Here is a 19,966-nt window from a genome sequence, read left to right on the forward strand (position 1 = left end):
ACTGGATCCCATTTTAGAAAACATAGCTTTATTTCAGGTTCCTATCTACTTGCCGTCTCCTGTGGATCCCTCTTTATCTCCTTTTTCCTTGAACAACTACCTTTTAGTTGATTCTCGTGCAATAAATATAGCAATCATCCTTTCATATTTTGCTGGTGCATTTTTGTTTGCCTCTTCCATTAATCTTTGTAACTCGCTTCTAGTCAAATGCATAATTCGATCTCGTCTAGGTGTATCCTCCTATGCCCTCCTGAACATGTCTCCTCTTGAAGTTCTTTCCATGTCAATTCGATGGGTGTTTCTTAGGATTTTCCACAGACGATGGTAGATGATCCTGGTAAGAATATGCGATCTCCTCAATGTAGGTCCCAAGGTCGCAACACTTCTCTCAAATATCAAAATATGCCTTGAGAAGAAACAAGAACGTGAAGCTAGTTGAGAGTATCCCCTACTAAGACCCTTCGACTTTCAAGTCAGCTCGAGTTTGAGATGTAAGGAATGCGATCTTAAGCACTAAACGAGTCATGCCATAAATGCTTTGAAATGGGAGTATGTATAGGCCCAAATATAGTATACTAAGTGAGCGACGTGGTGTTATCCTAAAGGCTCTATTGTCAAAGATCGTACGGTGGTGTGATGGAGGTGTCAGTTGGTGTCCGGTGCCTGGTTGCTGAAGTGGGTTGGGTATTGCGACCCGATCCGAGTATACGTGCATGGATCCATGGTTCTTTTGATATTTTTGCCCTAAATAAGTACATTTTTGTCCTTTTTCTTCATATATGAGTAGTACCAATTAGGGGTGGCAGATGAGTCTAGTCGGCTCGAGCTCCTATCGAGCTTGAGCTCGAGCTCATTGGAGGCTGTTCATGAGCTGGTGATTTTTTTTTTGAATTTTTTATATATTTAATTTTATATCTAATATTTGATCAGTTTTATAATCTAAATTGACCATTTATTATAATTATTAATCAATATCATACATTTTATTTTGGATAATAATAATTATGGTACTTTTATTTATACATTTAATTTTTATACAAAAATAAATTTAATCAACAACTTAGTAAATTAGGTACTTTTATTTATACATTTAATTTTTATACAAAAATAAATTTAATCAACAACTTAGTAAATTATAATATTTTTTATAATTAAAATTGTTATTTAATATGATATATAGAACTTTATATTATATTTAAATATATATTTTTGTATTACGTTAACATTTTTTAAATTGACAAGTAATTCACTATGATTTTTTATTATTTATAAATTTATGTCAAAATTTAGTAATTTTTATGAATTAATCTAAAAATTGTAATAATAATAATAATAGCAACAATAATAACAATAATGATGACGATGATGATGGTTGAACTTCTAATTATTATTTTATTATATATATAATGAGATTAAAAAATTTAATCAATAATTACGATATCTTAAATCGGGCACCTGATTCATACGAAATTTAAATATATACAAGATTATGTCCATTAGATCATATTAGATCATATCAGACGATATGATTTAAAATCACATGGTCTGATTCAATGATACACCGTCTTGAATGATTATTCTTATGTTTCGAGTACGATATCTCGACATACGGATATTCAATAAGTCTAAAACTTTACCAAATGTATTTTGTTGTAAGTTTTATCATATATAACGGTTTGATCTGAATTTCGATGACCTGATTAACCCATATTGTTTAACAATGTAAGATGATAGTCACATTAATATTATAGTAACATTTATAAAGATATAAATTTTACAGATTGTGAATATATATTAATTTCAATTATATCTATATAAAAAAATTTTAAGATTCAATCTCATAATTTAAAATAATAATAATAATAATACCAAAATTGAAAAACCCCTCTTTCTCTTTCTTTTCATCGTTTCTTCTTTCTTTCTTTCTCTCTCTTTCTCTTCTACCTCCATTCTTTCCCCTCTCTTATTTCTTCCCCATCGTTTCTTCTTCCTTTTCCTTTCTTTCTCTCTCTCTTTCTCTTTCTACCTCCATTCTTTCCCGCTCTTATTTCTTCCCCAAACCCATCTCTTAGAACCCTAAGCCCCAAATTCACGGCAACAAGAAAGGCAAGTCGGCTCCTTCTTTTCAGGTACCCAAACAAATTTATGATTTTGCAGTTATTGTATTCAAGAAATAAAGCAGACAGATGAGTTCTACTGTAATACCTACAATTTTCCTTAGTTTTTGAGTAAAGATCTGAGAAGCAAATGTTTTATCAGTACTTGGTCTTCGTGCTGCAACAGAGTGAAGGTTTGATGCAGTCCTTGGAGTTGAGCTCATCGGCTCGAGTATTAATAGGCCTGGCAACGAGTATTAATTTTTTTAATTTTAAGAATCCGTCAATTGATCAAAATTAATTGATATATATATTAATAAATATATATTATTATAAATTTTCCACGTGTCATTTCACGCCCACGCCCAACAGCGAGCAACGTACGTGGGAAGAATTAGGAAACTCGGTGGCAGTCTCGTAAATTTCGGAAAAAACTGGCCTAATTCATAAACACAATTCTCAATATTTCTGTTTTCGCGCTTCTTTGCCTTTCCCGCGCCTCCCAACATATACATTTATACAGAATGGTAGAGGGGCACCCTATTCACACCCCACTCCCACCCACCTCGCCCGTATATAGACACAGCAGAGTTATTACTGCTTGTTACAGCCAAATCGAAGAGTGTAGAAGGACTAGGAAGAGGAAATGTTCTATTCGCATACGTTCTTGGCAAGGAAAGGTCCTTTGGGGACTGTTTGGTGTGCAGCACATTTGCAACACAAGCTCAAGAAGTCTCATTACGTTTCAACCAATGTGCCCTCCACCGTCGGTACGTACTCGATAAACGCTTAACTTTACCACGTTTCACGTTGTCTGTGTTTTGATTTGGTTTTATTTCGTTTGTTGTCGAGAAATGAGTAAAATCAAGAAAATCCGGTGGTGATTATGTGTTTTTCTTAGTAATTTTGCGTCAAGAAAGAATTTTTATTTGTTGGGTTTGGTTAAAATTTATCGGCGATGATAAGAAGCTGGTTCTTGATTTGTGAGTTTATGTTTCATCCTTGGGCGTGTAACGGGTTTGTGTTGTTTAATTCATTTGTAAAAATTGCCTGAACTTTTCATTTGTTTTCGTGTCATTTTATGAGACCATTAGTTTTTTTATTGGATACAAAGATTAGTTTTTTATAATCTGATGAGTGATTTTGTGTTTGATACTTAGCAAACGATTTAGTTTGCTTCTGCTTTCTCTTTTTTCTTCCTAATTTGAATATGTGAAGATCCTAGCATTGATGTTTTTTGTCTGATTACTTTCACTCCTTTTTGGCATGACTTAAAAGACTACATTTTTGCATTGGTAAAATTGGTAATGATATCAGTTATCAATCAACATTGCGTGTTTTCTGATCATTTATCTATATTGATGCACAGTAGGCAACTTTTTTGATTGAAATTGAGCATGTCCTGAGGCATCCTTCTGTATCAGGATCCGTTTTGTGTTGTATGATTTCTGTGTGGTTCATATGTTTTCTAATTTTGAATTATCTATTTATTACTATTATTACTTTTCTTTTATCCTGGGGGTTGGGTGGCTGTCACTAGATTTTATTAGCATTGATGTATTTTTCTCTGTTCTTTTATTGATTAAACAAGAAGCATTTGTTACCTGCACATCTTTGAATCTGCTTCTTTGTTCCTGTAGTGTTGTATGCTCATCATAAGATTCGAACATGTGATGCTTCCTTTTCATATTTTTCTTAATTATAATTGATGTGTGATACAAAGAAGTTTTTTAACAGTATCATACTGTTATCTAGTTGCAATTACTACTTCTTGGTGAGATGGTGCTATCATTTGGTATTGTTCTTAATTTCCATGAGCATCTTTTGAACATTATGTTATAGTCTTTTTGGATGCTTTCTTGAAACTTGATTATTATTGTGGAACTTGATTTACAGAACGAATTATGTACCCTGAAGTGCCTATTGCGCTGAGAATGTCGGGACACCTTCTGCTTGGAGTTGTGCGGATATACTCAAAACAAGTTGACTATCTCTACGAAGACTGCAATGGTGTACGGAATACAATAAACCGTGTCTTTACTTCTGTGAATGTCAATCTTCCTGATGATGCAAAACATGCGCCATTTCATGCCATCACTTTACCAGAAAAGTTTGAGCTTGATTCCTTGGAATTGGATGATTACGATAAGGACTTGTATGTTTTTGCTGAAGATCTTTAATTCTTTCTTTACTAGCTGTGGGCAGATAAATTTAAGGGTTTGCATTTTCAGGTGTGAGGATTCTTATCTCAAGAGCAAGGATGAGATTACTTTGTCAGGTATTGATATTGCATAAGAAAATTTAAGTTTTGATCGTGCTGCTTCCTATTTCCTAATCTTTTCCCTTGATCCCCATTAACATTTACTATGGGCCTTCGAAATTCTATTCCACAGAGCAAATTCCAACTGGACAAGATCAATATGTTGTCATCCGAGTTGATGAGGTGTGCCCTATTTTTCATCCTTCTGTGAGAGAATTGATGCATTTAAAGGTTATGCTATTATTGATTTTTTCTCCACTGCAGTATGATTTTAGGGCTTCGTCGTTCATGGAAGATAATTCAAGATCTGGGCCAGTGCCAATGGAGGAAGAGTAAGGCTGTTTCTGGCCTACCAAAACTTAACTATACATCATCCCTCTTGATTTATGAATTTGATTTGTTTAATCTTGCAGTATTCCTCTTCCTGTTGAAGTGGATTCAACTGCTGGTTCTGAGAATCCTTCGCCTCCTAATCAGTTAGCAGCTGATGATGGAAATATCGGAAATAGCAGTCCGCAAGATTTACCTAGTATTGAAATCATGCGTGATGCTAGACATGGTTTTGATTTCAACAATTCACCAATATTGCCTGATCGTGTTGACCCCGACAAATTCCTGGAAGAGCAAATCATTAAAGATAAGGTGAACTGCACTCCAGTTACAGAAGAAGTATTGTTGCCTGATGACCGCTTTTCTTCACCCCAGAATCATGAAGAACAACATTCTCTAAGGCACTTGGATTCTCCAATGCTTTTTGGTGAGTGTAAGTCTTTGGTTATGAGGTTTGTATAAAATTGCACACATCAATCACTTGTATTTTTTCTTGTTTTGCAGTTCACCAGTCACCTGAAATGGAAATCCAACCAACCCCACCTGTTGCACAACGAATTGTTAGAAAAAGGAAGAGAAAGCAGTATTTTGACAAGTCTCCTGTATTGAGCAACAAGTATAGCTTTTCATATGATTCATGCTATGTTATTTCAAAATTTATATCTATTTCCCCTCATAATATTTTGGTATGATGATTTAGACATGTGAAAAAAGCACTAGATGACACCAACGACACCCGCCGGAATAGGAGGAACTGTCCTTTATCTTCTCTTGCGATCTTCAAACAAAACATGAGGTTGCAATTAAAAAAGAATGGTCTCCCTCGTCAGCCCTATGTAACTGGTTGGTAGTATTTGTCGTTTATCCATTGCTTCTACTTCAGTTTGCAATTGCTTTTCATCTGAATCAGGTTCTATTATTCTGCAGGATGTTGTCCTGCACTGTTGAGTTTATACGAGGAAGGCAACATCTCTGTTCATCATATGGTTACTACAGAAAAAACACCCCAAGAGATGAGTGCTGATCAGGCCCTTTCACCTAGTCATGATCGTGATAGAGAGATTGAAGTTCTTCGCAATAATGAGGGCGCTTCACCAGATAGATTTATGCCTTCTTTCTCCATGGCCGTGCCTTCTCCACATGGGAGGAGCTATCTCACTCCTGAAAACTCCAGTTTTGGTTTGCAATCAGAATGTCTTGAAACAACTGAAGGGGATCGTGTATTACCTACTTCAGATGTGGGAACATCTCCTCGGGATATAGACTCAGAAATGAGAACCCCAGATACATTCTATGGGAAGGGGTTGCCTGAGCGCACAGCCCTTTCTGACATTCCTGAGCTGGCGTCTTCTGCAGAAGTATGTTCAGTAGGCTTTCTTACAGCATATTTGATAGTTTGAATCTTTATTTTCTTCCTATCATATGTTTTTATTTCTATTTCTTCTTTATGGTCAAAGCTTTTTATTGACAATAAAATGCTTCAGAACTTGTGTATTTAAGTCACATCTCCGAGAACAGCTAACTTTTAAAGTTGAAATGAGAGGGGAGTGACTATTGGTAAATGACTTGCACTTTCTGACTTCTATATTTAACATATTGCGTCTCTCTTTCTCTGACAGGAGCTTGGGTTTCTAGAACAAGATGACAATTCTCCTGCTGGTAATTTTGCAAATTCATGATGTTACATTTCAATTTATTGTTTTAACCAAGTTTATCATCAACACTTGTGTTTTACTTGGGATGAGTCTAAGACACGATGCATGATCTCTTTTCTGTGTTTTAATAGGATCTCAAGGAACACCAGAATTTGGCATCTTCTCATATAACCAAGGGACCCCGGAATTGCAAGCATTATCTTCAAGAACAAGGTAAATCTTTTGCCCCTATGTCTCTGAACTATTTCATGCCAGTCATGTGGGTAGTAACCACTTGGGTTGTGAACTGTTAGACTTGGATATAATGATTTCATAAAGTAAACTGCTGATGTTATCATGTGTTATTCAATGGGCTACACTTTTTTTTTTCTAGAATCCAATGGGCTACACTCGAGTTAGGTTGTGCCCACATGGGTAGCATCAAACTCCCCCTATGCCCAAAGACGACTTCAACTGAGTCACCGACCTCTCCAACTTCGTTTGATTTGTTTGCAGGGCTGTGGCTCAGTACTTGAAAAAGCAGTCCTCTATAACCCCTACCTCAGGGAACTCACAAGAATCGTCGGAAGATCTCAGCTTGAACAAGATTCTTGAAGGCAAACCCAAAAAAATATGCGCTCGGATGTTTTATGAGACCCTGGTAAGTGCTAAGTTTTATGCGGCTCCCTTATGCACCTGCCTTCTAAATCGATAAGAGTGAAAAGATTATTAACTGCAATGTTCTTCGTTCTGCAGGTTCTGAAGAATTATGGGCTTGTAGATGTACATCAAGAGAATCCATATGATGATGTCAGTCTGAAGGTTACTCCTAAGCTCTCCAAGGGACAATACTCCGGTTGAAAACATGTGATAGTTATTCATGTAAATAGGTAAGAGATGTTTACTTTTATCGGTTATATCTTCCTTATTTCTGTTCATACTGATCTGAAGTTTCCCAGAAGTGACATAGAAATAGGCCGATAATGGTATAATATTTTTGTTTTTCATATTCAGAAATGTAGTACTACCAAATTCATGTCTACTTTGAACATAATGACATTTTTTATTTTGCATATGTATACTGCAAATGAGCTAGTCGTGCTACTAAAGAAATGTTTTGCGGTCATCTTCTGCTTCATAATTGTTCTTAAGTTGTGCAGTGCAGGTGGATTTAAACACAACAGGGTTGCAATAATCTCATGTCAGATGGATATCTGAAGAATTTCTCCTAAATTTTCGTTCTTGTGGTTGCAGGTGATTCTTGAATCTTGCAAGCCTGTTGCATAGTAGGTTTTTCCTCTATAGTGAGGACAGAAGAGGCTGTTGAGTTATAGGATACTGTTCATAGGAATTGTTTATTTATTTATTTTTTAAACCACAGGTTGAGATGAGTATAACATGTCTCAGCCATTCTCATGGACTTCTCTTTTGGTACTGTACAAATTTTTATATTATGGATTTTTTTATTAGAAATTATGTTTCTTGGTAGACTATGTTATCAGACAACAGCCAGTTATTAGCGAGCTATTTCTATTAAGGAAGATATAACTGATATGATAGGATCACATTAAATGTTGTAGCACATGTACAACATGCAATGTATAGCCGTATAACAATTATGTTTACTTTCATATACAACGTTTAATGTGATCAGACAACAGGCAGTTATTAGTGAGCTACACTACTACATTTAGTTGATGATTGAAGAATCTGGTTATCTGATTACATTAAATGTGGTAGTGTAGCTTGCTAACAGCTGGCTTCAAAATATAAGCAAAGTTGGTGACAACAGTAATATGAAGGTGAGGAATGTGTCTTACTGCTGTACAACTATTTACAACAAAATGGAGTAGCATAGAAGGTAGGCGTGCATGCATCGCCTTTAACATATTAGCATTGTCATGCTTAAAATGTAAAGATCTGATGTTTTTAACTCAAGAAGCATGATCTTAGTGAAGAATGGCAAAGCGCTCTTGCTGATGCTAAACACGACACGTGAAGGATTTACTGTTTTTCATTATTTCTGATTTTTATGTGATTTAGGATTGATCTTGGTAGCTAATTCAGTTGGATTTCCAATTCATCACATGTTGACAATGGCACTCATTATTTCATGCCTTCTCCAAGTGAATAGCCGTAAAATGATTCCCCTTAGGGGGATCCTTTTGGTGATGGATGCTACTATTACATTTAAGGTCTGTGTAGGATGAAAACCAACTATACAGCATCTACATTGAGAAATCAACTATTCACTGTCATTAGTCTGACCTTTTGGGAGCTACTTAGAGCGGCCAACTTGCATATAGGATGTGATTATCATAAAGAGATCAGGTGTTCCTGAATTGTTCATTTGAAGAAGTTGCAGGTTTGCCTTTGAATAACCAAGGATGGCATTTCTCTTCTACTTGTCTTCTTTTTATACTTTAAGCCAATTGATGTAGGAGTTGGCAATCTATCCTTGTGCTCTTTAGTTTTCTGATCTGTGTACCACTGATTGCCTCATTATGACTACCTGCTCAAATTGGTTGATTTTGTAATATTTTCTTCTTCATTAAGATAAAACAATTAAAAGCACTTAGATTGAGCAAAGTTTTTCCGCTCCATCATTTTCTGACTGCTTCGACAGCAATTTTAGATCTGATCTTCCAAATGCAGACATCCACACATATATGATGAATAATAAATGTGCATACTCTAATATCCAAACATTACCATACACAAGATGACTGATATTTCCTTCTCAGTTCACCTGATGTTCATCTTTATCTGTTTCTGCGAAAACAAAGGAGGAGAGAAGCTCGAGCTACAGGTAAGCTAAGTTAATTATTGAAGTTGAAATTGAGCATCTCATTTAATTTATATGTGCTTTCCCCTGTTTGCAGCAGCTGCGAAATCTGCTGTTTTCTTTTGTATCTTGCCTATCAATAATCTGATGTTGAAGTCCATGATTATTATTTGCTGTTTAGTTTTCCCTGATGCTTTCTTTCTCTGACTTGGATCTTTTTTTGTGAATGCCTGTTTCTCATGGATTTAAAGTACTTAGCAGTTTTTTCTGAATGCCTCCTTCTCATGGACTTTAAGAAAATTTGCGGGAATGAAGCTTTACATGCAGAGATAGAAACGATCTAAGTTATTTTACTATCAATTATTTACATGGTTCTATGCCTCAGCTGTCGCATGGAAATCATTGGAACAAGATATTTGTGTGAGAATGCTCCAAAAGAGTCCTTAACTCATAGAAAGTTTTGATATGCATACCTCTAGCATTGTCATATGCCTATAGCAGTATTCTTCAGCGTTCTTAATTGTTTCCAGAGGAATTTAGGGTTATTGTTTTTCTGAAACTACTCAGGGTCACATTAACTGTATCTTTTTAACATCATGAATATAAGTCTGACTAAAATATGTAAATTTGTGTTGGTTCCACTTCTTCAATCTGTTTGAAGGTGGATGTTCATGATGTCGGCAGCTTCTTACCAACGAGTGATGGTCATGGTAATGGAAAGTGGTTTTGAAAGGAATGATGGAAAATGGAATTTCTGTTTGAACGAAAATTGTTGCTGTAATAGTTTGGTTGTGCTGCACGCTAAGGTTTTACTACTTAGTGGGATTCAGGCATAGCAAATGTGTCCGAAGCGACTGTGTTAAAGCGTTTCTTGGTTTCGTTGTGTTTTATGTTGTCAAAATGGAGTTGATTCAGTGCTTCTTAGGTGTTGACATAAAGCGCATCAATGGGGGAATTGTTATTTCTCAGAGCAAATACATTAAAAATCTGCTTCACCCAACTCGTATGGCTGATTCTACTAATACCTTACATTCAGTTGTCCACACAAGTTTGTCAATTTTTCAGCACTACTAGAGAACCTCGTCTCAAAGCCGTCAAACAATACTCCACGCTATGGGACACAAGACCTCTCTTCTACTGTTAAAATAACTTGGTCGACATTGATATCGCCTTAAACTCATCCTCCTCAAATTTGTATGCCTAAAACCATGATCAAGACATTAATCTTCTCTTGTATTAGTATTATTTTTCTTGTATACATACATGACTTTGTATATGTATTTCTCAACTAGGACAACATGAGAACTTTCCAGAAATAACCATGTTGCCTGGATTTAAAAGGGGGGACAGAGTCCTTGTAGTGGAATCTAGTAATAAAAGTTCGATATATAGTCCCAAAGTCCCAACTCATAGGATGCTTCACTAAAACCTTCAAAGCCACTCGGACATATTCAACCCACATCAAAGTGATCATCGAAATCTGTAAGAAAATCATTCATCACCTCGTAATTCCATCAAAATCTTGGTAAACACGACTTCATCATTTTCCTACAAAATTATCTTAACTAATCTCGTAATCAAGTCCTAACCCACAACCTAATCAATGACATCAAGTACGCTTTCCATTATTTTCGCAATCATCCTTCTTCTCTGAGCCAAACTTTTGTTTTTAAAAGAACAGTCAATTCTGTTCTGGATTTCATGTCCGGGTTTGGAATTTTTGTTTCAAGATTGTGAAGCATAGGATGATTGTGGCAGCCAAAATATGTTTGGTCCAAATACCAAGAAAGGCTGTCAAGTCTTTCTGCTAAAACCCACAAGAATTACCGACACCGGAAGAAATGTATATCACTTTCTTATAATGAATTATTATAATTAAAAATTAAAGACTATAATAAATATTAATTAATTATTATTGACTGTTATTTCTGTAAACAAAATCAAATTATTAGCTGTAATTAAAAATTACTATAAATATTTTGATTATAGGCAAAAATATTACTCATGATCAAAATAGTGACAATTTTATGCACATTGTTATCACTAATAATTATATTACGATCAAAATTGTTTATCACTTGGTATAAATTTTTGTAGTGACATTTTTAGAATTGCCAATCAATATATTATTACTTATTCTTCAAAAAAGGTTTTGAAATTACACTTGCACTCCCTAAAACAAATTCTCCTGTTAGAATTTGGATGAAAATACTGACGTTATAAAAAAAAATTATATAAATTTTTTTAATTTTGCCCGCGTTTAACATTCCTAAATATATTTTGATACTTATAAAAAATACATGTAATGTATACATATAAATAGAGTGATGTCAACATCATTATATTTTTATGCCACTAAGTACAATATTATTATAAGAGAATTTTAAGTGAAGAGTAAAATAAAAAATTTATGTAATTTTTTTTTTACTAATATTAGTATTTTTCATCCAAACTCTAACAAAAAAGGATAAAGTGTAAATCGTGAATTTTCAAAAAGAATATAAATATAATTTTAATTTTTTTAAATAAAAATATAATTTTATGTTTTTTTTTGAGAATTTAAGCATAATTAACTCTATATTTTATTACGGACTACCATTTAATACATATGATATATCATGTGAGAAATTATATATATATACACACACATATTTCCTTTCTTCAAGAAAAAAAAGGGAAAAAGGAAAAATGAAAAATGAAAAGCTAAGAAAGAAAGAAAGAAAGTGATGATAAATGAAAATCAATTTTCAGTCATATCCCAACTTCAATATTTCAGTTTCCAATTAAGCAATCATGCTTTGACTCAACAAAACTATCACACTAGTTTTCTTTTTGATAAATTACATCGATACCCTCTAAAATTAAATTTAATTATATAAATAAATACTCTTTACATGTTGTGAAATTGTCGATTCATTCATTAAAAAAGTGTTAATGTAATATCCCCTACACTTTGTGAAATCCTCCTGGGGGCGAGAATGGATCCAAAAGTGAAAGCTAAATGGAGCCGAAAAATTCTTAAAATAATTTTAAATAATATTTTTATTTATAAAAACTCAATTAATTATAATTCAATAAATAAAAAATAAGTAATTAATTCATCGAAGTTGTACGCGACATTTACTGAGATAAAATTCATATATTTTCTTTTTATATTGAGACTTCAAATAAACTTTTAACTGATTTTTTTTTTTTTTTATAATTTTGCCTATTAATTGATTCTCTACTAAGCCATCCTCCATCCACTTCTTTTGTTACTTGTCTTATTATTATTATTATGGAAATTAAATAAATGTAAAAAAATAAAAAAAAATAAACTTTCGAATAGAATTTTGACTGAGAGCAGTAAAAAGTGGTTTTGACTTGATTCTCAACGGGGCATCTTTTACCGTTGGTATGTGTAGGAACACAATGATGAGTCTTTGGCCATAAAGATAAGACTGAAAGGGTAGTAAAAAGGTTAAATTGGATTTATTGCAACACTTTGTCTTCATTTCCATCTATTTTAGATGCAAGAATTTGTGATTTTTTTGTCTTGTTTTTGCCTTTCTGTTTGATTTGTATTTATATTGGAAATTAATTATATATATGAGGACTAGGTTGATATATTTAGAGAAATATGATGTTTTATTACGGTTATTCATCGTGATTGAAAGCAAAAAAAATTATTGCGAATATTAATTAATTATATATGTAGAATAACTGTTGTTCGTTGTTTCTGTAGATGAGACCAGAATATTAGTCATGGATAAAATTACGGTATGTGTTCTGGTCATAGCTAAAACTATGAGAAATTTGGTTCTATCATGGTCCAAATTATGACGTTTTTACATTGATTTTTGTTTGTTCGTGGTAAAAATAGTATTTATGTACTATGATTTTTAAGACGTAGTAGTTTCCAGTGTAGTGAATAATTCATTTTCTATAATGATACTATAAGAAAAATTGTGTATAAAGTTATTACTGTATTCAATTAATGGCACATCATTGCCCCTCATCTCAAAGCTGTTCATTATTTTTGTCCTCACATTTCGAGGGTATTATGGGAATCCAACATATTTGATTTTTAAGGGGGTTGGGATGGGAAAACTTGAGTTTGGACCTAAGATAAGAAAAATAATATTTTTTGTCTCGTAATTTATGATCTTTTTATTTTGAATCCATTGGTTGTGGAATATATTACTTTTAGTCCCTTAACTTTAAAAAAGTAGCATTTTATTCCATAATACATTTTCTTTAGATAGTTAACAAAAATGCCACATACACATTTTAAAAGCTATGTGATAAAAAATGAGAATTGCGAAATGAATGGGAGCGAAGTATAAAGCCCTTAACATCACGTGCTAAAAACATGGCATTTTTCATTAAGATATCTAATGAAAACGAATCATGGAATCAAAACTATTATTTTTTAAAAATTACAGGATTGAAAAGAAAAAAATGATATTATTAATGGGATAAAAATTCTAAATTACTCTCCCAATATCTCTCCTGCACATTTGATTTTCTTGATTCACAAATTTAATCTCAACCGTCAATCAAATGAGGAGCAAAGGATGGATGATGGTGATGAATAATAAACTGCAACACTCTCTTTTCAAATGCTGTCTTGGATTGATTCTTGAACGAATTCCGACACCACTATAACATTATTAGTGTACTCAACATGTTTCTTAATTACATTCTCTTTCATATGTACATTTTGATTAAAATTTTGGCCTCTTCAAAACTTGTACATTGACATTTTATTCGTGTTCAAGTGTCCATATTGCCCCCACAAAACTTTTCTGTAATGCTGCTTTTAAACTGTATCCGAATGGATGGATTTCACAACCTGATTTAATGACAGATCCTTTTAATGATTATAGATTTCAAATTTTTCAATCTGTAAAAGAGAAATAGCATTTTTAAAACGATGGATATGCCCTTGTTCCGTAATTTTTTTAAAAATCCCATGAGTACATTGACATGTTAATATTCAAGTTCCGTAATATCTTCTTTATCATTTAATATTAATTTATATAAAAATAAATTGTCCAAAAAAGAAGAAAGAAATGGGAGGCCTAAGGTATTCCCGAGAGACCCAGGACATCCCACGCCCATAATGCTCCCAAGAGGCGAAGGATGATCCGACCCACATTCTAACTAGGCAGGCCCAAGAAGCCCAAGAAGAAAGGAGGAGGTCCAGGACATCCCCTGACTCTGACCATGATTAAAGTATAATATGCCGAAGAAACCTGCACGTGGCCTCTCATCAACCTAGGTGTCAGCACTATCTTGAACCACATCAGCCGAGGACCTCTCTAACGGCTGAGACTTATTGTAAACGAGAGGTATCCCAAGACAATAGGGACTCCTACTAAAGCACTCCTAGCTACGGATAAGGATGATTTATCCCTTATCCCAATCAATTTTCATAAGATTCTCGAGAGTAGGATACATCCTCAGTAGACAGGAAACCTTTCCAATAAATACAGGTTTAGTCCTCCATACGGAGTATGTCCCTCAGTCTTAAAACACCTCACTTACTCTCTAAACCATCTCTTAAGCTCCCTCTAAGCATATATTCACGTGTTTTTGCACTTTTTACCGATTTTATTCATCATATCTCAATTTTTTAATTAAACGCACTTACTTTTTTGCTATATTTCATCTTGAATCCAATACTAACTTAGGCGTCGGAGTGCTAACGCCTCTTTTGCAGGCCCTCTCTTCTAAATTTGCATTCGTTTAGCCCAAGTTTTGAACAAAATAATTCATATCCATTGGAGTCGTGCTTTTTTTGCATGCATCGAATATAATATAATATAAAAAAGTAGAAAAATACATGAACAAAATTTTATCTCCCCTTAAATAAAATAGAAGAGGTAATTTTTATACGAGTGATATCACATATATATTAAAGAAAAACTTATAATTTTAGTCCTGTAACTTAAGGAGGGTGACATTTTTTGTCTTGCATAAATTGATTTTTACAAATTTAGTTCTATAATTTTAAGATTTTGATAATTTTTTTTTCGGACCGTTTTGACTGAAAAATTACATGTGGCTTGAGCATGACCCAATTAAATTATAATTCTAATACTATAAATTAATTTACATAGGATAAAAAATACTGGCCCCCTAAGTTACATGACTAAAATTGCAGTTTAATTGAGTCATGTGCAAGCGAGATGTAATTTTCCAACCAAATTAACTTGAAGGCTGAAACGATGAAAGTTGCCAAAATTTTAAAGTTATAGGACGAAATTACAAAAATCAATTCGTGCAAGATCAAAAATACTACCTCTTGAGTTACATGATTAAAATTACAACTTAATTGGGTCATGTACAAGTTACATACAATTTTTCAACCAAATTAACCGAACAAAATTGTTAAAATTTTAAAATTACAAAAAATCAAATTGTGAAAATCAATTCATATAAAACAAAAATTACCACCAATTAAGTTACAAAAGTAAAATTACAAATTTCCCATATTAATGAAATAAAAAATCTAATATGATCTGAACTAAATAATCCAAATCCCTAAAATTATGTCAATATATCAGCCCAAATGATCAGATCAATCTTGGCAAAGAACCCCCACATGATTTTCACACACAAACAGTAGGTGTGTGAGTGCGTGTTGGGGAGTGGGTGGGGGAAAGGAGTATAGTACTGTTGGAAAGCTCGAATCTCAAACATAAAATTAGTAAGATTAATACAAAAGACTGGTGGAGGTGGAGGACCACCTTAGTATATATGTCCATGCATGCATGAAGGATCTACAGTATTAATATATATATATATATATACATACATATACATGTGTGTTTGTGTGTGTAAGAACACCCCATAACCAAGAAATTCTCAGTATACATTAGCACAAAGTAGAGGAAAGAAGGCTGCTATTGAACTTTGTCACAAACACGTGACATTGGGATATGCTAACTCAGTTGTATGTAAAAGTCATTTTCACACATATTTGGTCTAAGCAGAATATTTTGGGGCTAACCCCCTTCTCTTTAAAGATGGTGTGTGAAAAAAGTGTTAGAATATTTTTGGGGTTACAAAGTCTAAGAAAGGGGAACAAAGCATGCATGTTCCTTAGCATCTCAGTTATTACAAGCTTTCTCTAAAACCATGCAGCTGCAAGATTCAAAAATCAGTATCCTAAGCGCTTTCATCAACTTTTTATATAACCACAATCTTATTTTATTTCTCATGTGTTTGTAATTAGATAAGCGCATAACATTTGGAGACATATATGTACATATGGTTCATTACATTACTTAGTACATTTTGAAGTATCAAAGAGTACATATGATCGAGGCCGAATGGTTTGACTGAATGACGGGAGTAATCTAAAACCAACACAAGATCAGAAGTGTTTCAATCTCCCTTAGTTGAAGCACTTTGATGATCAAGTTAGTAGAGTGGTCTAGAGGTTATAAGTATAAGGCTAGGAAATAATAGTTTGGTTCACAACATACTTGTAAAAGAGAAATTAAAATTATCTCTAAATTTTGGGCCAATCGAATGGAACCATAAAACATACTCAGATTGCGCCACAAAAAGAAACCAATAAGAAATATTATGAAATGATATTTGTTTATGAGATCTGAACCTACAACTTCTTGATTATTAAATACGAAGTCTAGTTCCAGTGATAAAATTAAACTATTAAAACCTAAAACTTGAGCTTCGAGTAACATAAAATGCATGACTACTACATTGGCTCGAGTTATAATTTTAGTTTTTGGGTGTAGGGTTTTCAATGCATTGTATTTGCACGAATTTTTCCTTAAAACTTTGACAAAATGGTTTCTCAATAAATATTAGAGAAAATGTAGGAAAATTCTAGAGCGAGCCCAATTTGGCCATATATAAATTATACAGTTACCATGTGATTATTGCATAGTTTAAGGAGGTGATTGAACATGTAACAAGTGTGATGCCTCCACAAATATTTTTCTTCAAGAGCCCAAAGATAAGGAGTGCACACCCACCGAGCAGCCCAACAAGCTGGGTTTTGTTGGCCCATAAACAAGGTATTAAGCCTATAGTATATTTCATCCTTACTAACTTGGTAGGCCCAAAAAATTAGCATAATCCAGTAAACTGAGTTAACATACAATATAGATGACATGTCACATAGATTGTTGACTTCCTATGACACAATATACTGAAAGATCTCCAACAAACTCCAAGTCATTAAGTTGAAAACAACTTCTCAAGCAGCTGGGTAACAAATCCCTGGATATCCGGACAGACTGAGAAAGACTACGAGTAAAGGTCATATCTTCATTTAGATTGATTCAAATCCTAAATTTCTATTTTCTATTATTTAGCTAACACATGCAATTATCCGTCGGTGCATGATTCCTCCTAACCATTCTCCAGATCTTGCTCTACGACGTCTATAAAAGGGACATGGTGCAATCGTTTTGGTAACATCCACTATCATACTTCAACTCTCATTCTCTCTCGATTTTCAAGCTATTTTTTAGCTCTGTTTGTACTCCACAATAAATATATCACTGTAGCATCATTTCAACCATTATTCTCATATTCATTCAAGTTTTTTCTTTTATTTCCTGAGTAAACTCTTACTGACTCAAGTATCGGAGTCCTAATCTCTATCTTACAGAGTAGTGTCTCGTTAATCTTAGATTTTCATAAAAGTCCTTCAATTCTTATGGTGTGCTTGGATCTCGGTGCTTGGCGCCATCTATAGGAACACTTGAGCTATAGAAGTAAGAAATGACAAGTTCGGATAAATAGGTAACAATGTATCTTTCAAGGAAAATACTCTTCCCTATCTTATGCAGTAGATTCGACTATTCCACCTTGCCATAGGCACTAGGGGGTCTTGATGCCCCTGCCATTGATCCGGCGGCTTTGCCTGCTGCCGCTAACCCGCTTTTTTATAAGTAGCCCCGCCAACTTATTATGGAGATCATCAACTCAACTCTCCAAGGTTCACAAGCTAGTGCAACAGAACAATTCTCCCAGCATGAGAAGGTCGGAACTTAGGGAGATCAAGTAACCAACAAGAAGAATCTCGCTGAGCTAGCAGGACGAACCTATACATGTTGATATGGCCAATAAGGAGACAACGAATCTTGAACCACCCTGGATTTGGTGGTCTCTTAAAAAGGACATGGTGGAACTCCGCCAAAAGGTAAAACAATATTACATGAAACTAAATCTAACAAAGTGCACATTTGGAGTTTGAAGTAGACATTTCCTCAGCTACATGGTGACTGAGAAAGGCATCAAGGTCAATCCAGACAAAATACGAGGTATAAAGCGTTGCTAGTTGTATAGTTGCTCTTAATAGGTTCATATCCTGCTCTACAGAGTGTAGCCAACTCTTTTTCAGAGTGTGGAGGAAGATTAAAGATTTTCACCTAAAACGAGACATATACATAAGCCTTCTAGGATCTGAATGCCTACATCCTGAGTTTTCCTTGCTTACTAAGCCCTCACCAGGTGAGCTATTATATATAACCTTTCTGTGGGGCAGCACGGGGTAAGCTCCTTACTCATCAAGGAGGAAAATAGAACCCAAAATCCCATCATCTATGTCAGCATAGCATGGCACTAAACAATGCTACCAGTATTCGACCTGATAATAATTGCAAGAAAATTACGTCCTTATTTTGTATCACATTCTATTATTGTATGCACTAACATCCCCCAGCGACATACGCTGGGGAAGGCTGAGACTTCAAGTAGAATGATCAAACGAGTTGTAGAATTCAATGGTATGGTTTCTATTACTAGCCTAAAACCGCTTTAAGGCCCAAGCGTTAGTTGAATTCATGCCTAAAAAAACGCTGACTGAAAAAGATGGAGGAAAATTGGCTACTCCACATGGATGGCTCCACCACCTATGCTAGCAGTGGAGCCATAGTTGTGCTCACTAGCTAAAAAGTAGACAAGCTAGAGTTTGCCCTAAGATTTGATTTCAAGGCCTCAATTGATGAGACCGAGTACGAAATCCACATAACAGGTATCAAAATGGATCTCGATGTAGGAGCAAGGAATGTCATATCTTTGTCTTGATAAATCCAAACCCTTAACTACTTTTTTTTGTTTTAGCTAATACATGCAGCTATCCAACGGTACATGATTTGCCTTAACTACCTTTTGGATCTTTTTATAGGAATGTCTACAAAATGAGACATGGTGTAGTCATTTTGGTAAAATCCACTATCATACTTCAACTCTCATTTTCTCTCGGTTTTCTAGTTATCTTTAGCTCACGTTTTCAAGTCTATAAGGAGTATATCACTTTAGCACTATTTTCAATCATTATTCTCACATCGATTCCAATTTTTCCTTAATTTTCTCAGTAAACTCTTACTGACTTAAATATCGGAGTGCTAATCTCTATTTTGCAGGTTAATTCCCCGTTAATCTAAATTTTTATGAAAGTCCTTTGATTCTTGTGATATGACTGGATCCCAGTATGCATCAAAGTGTAAAAATGTTTGCTCTTGAATAATTAAATTCAATTAAATTTAATTTAAATAAATTTTTTTTATTTATGAAGTGCTTGTTTGATGGTTAGAAGCCCTTTTATCTATGGCGATTTAACTTTTCTAATGGTAATTATAGCAAGTCTAATTCAATTTAAAATGAAAATATTGTGAAAATTTGTGGCCAATATGTTAATGCATCTGAACAAATTAAAGAGAATATTTGAAATATTTATGTGCATTAATGTTGAAATTAATACTATACCCAAGCTTCAATACTATTCTTCTACTAAAAGTTTGTATTGCATTTCGTATTACACTTTATAGGATAAATTAGACCGAAATTAGCTTATATTAAACTTAATTATATAACTACTTTTGATTTTTATAAA

General features: G+C 33.9%; 1 protein-coding gene across 6 annotated transcripts; it reads left to right on the forward strand.

Moving 5' to 3' along the window:
• Positions 1,948 to 7,878, forward strand: LOC105176407 (sister chromatid cohesion 1 protein 3). 6 transcript variants are annotated; one of them, XM_011099192.2, is made up of 15 exons: positions 1,948 to 2,129; positions 2,260 to 2,866; positions 3,993 to 4,251; positions 4,328 to 4,374; positions 4,490 to 4,539; positions 4,621 to 4,688; positions 4,770 to 5,113; positions 5,191 to 5,302; positions 5,387 to 5,529; positions 5,614 to 6,044; positions 6,306 to 6,345; positions 6,473 to 6,554; positions 6,837 to 6,981; positions 7,077 to 7,210; positions 7,481 to 7,877. In XM_011099192.2, exons 2-14 carry the CDS (start codon positions 2,743 to 2,745, stop codon positions 7,179 to 7,181), a joined length of 1,950 nt encoding a protein of 649 aa, XP_011097494.1. In that variant the 5' UTR covers positions 1,948 to 2,129; positions 2,260 to 2,742; the 3' UTR covers positions 7,182 to 7,210; positions 7,481 to 7,877. The 6 variants fall into 6 exon arrangements, with proteins under 6 accessions (XP_011097494.1, XP_011097495.1, XP_011097498.1 ...); XM_011099193.2 differs by having other exon boundaries at positions 2,284 to 2,866; XM_011099196.2 differs by having other exon boundaries at positions 2,707 to 2,866.

Source organism: Sesamum indicum, linkage group LG13, assembly GCF_000512975.1.
Source record: "Sesamum indicum cultivar Zhongzhi No. 13 linkage group LG13, S_indicum_v1.0, whole genome shotgun sequence".
NCBI classification, from domain to species: Eukaryota; Viridiplantae; Streptophyta; class Magnoliopsida; order Lamiales; family Pedaliaceae; genus Sesamum; species Sesamum indicum.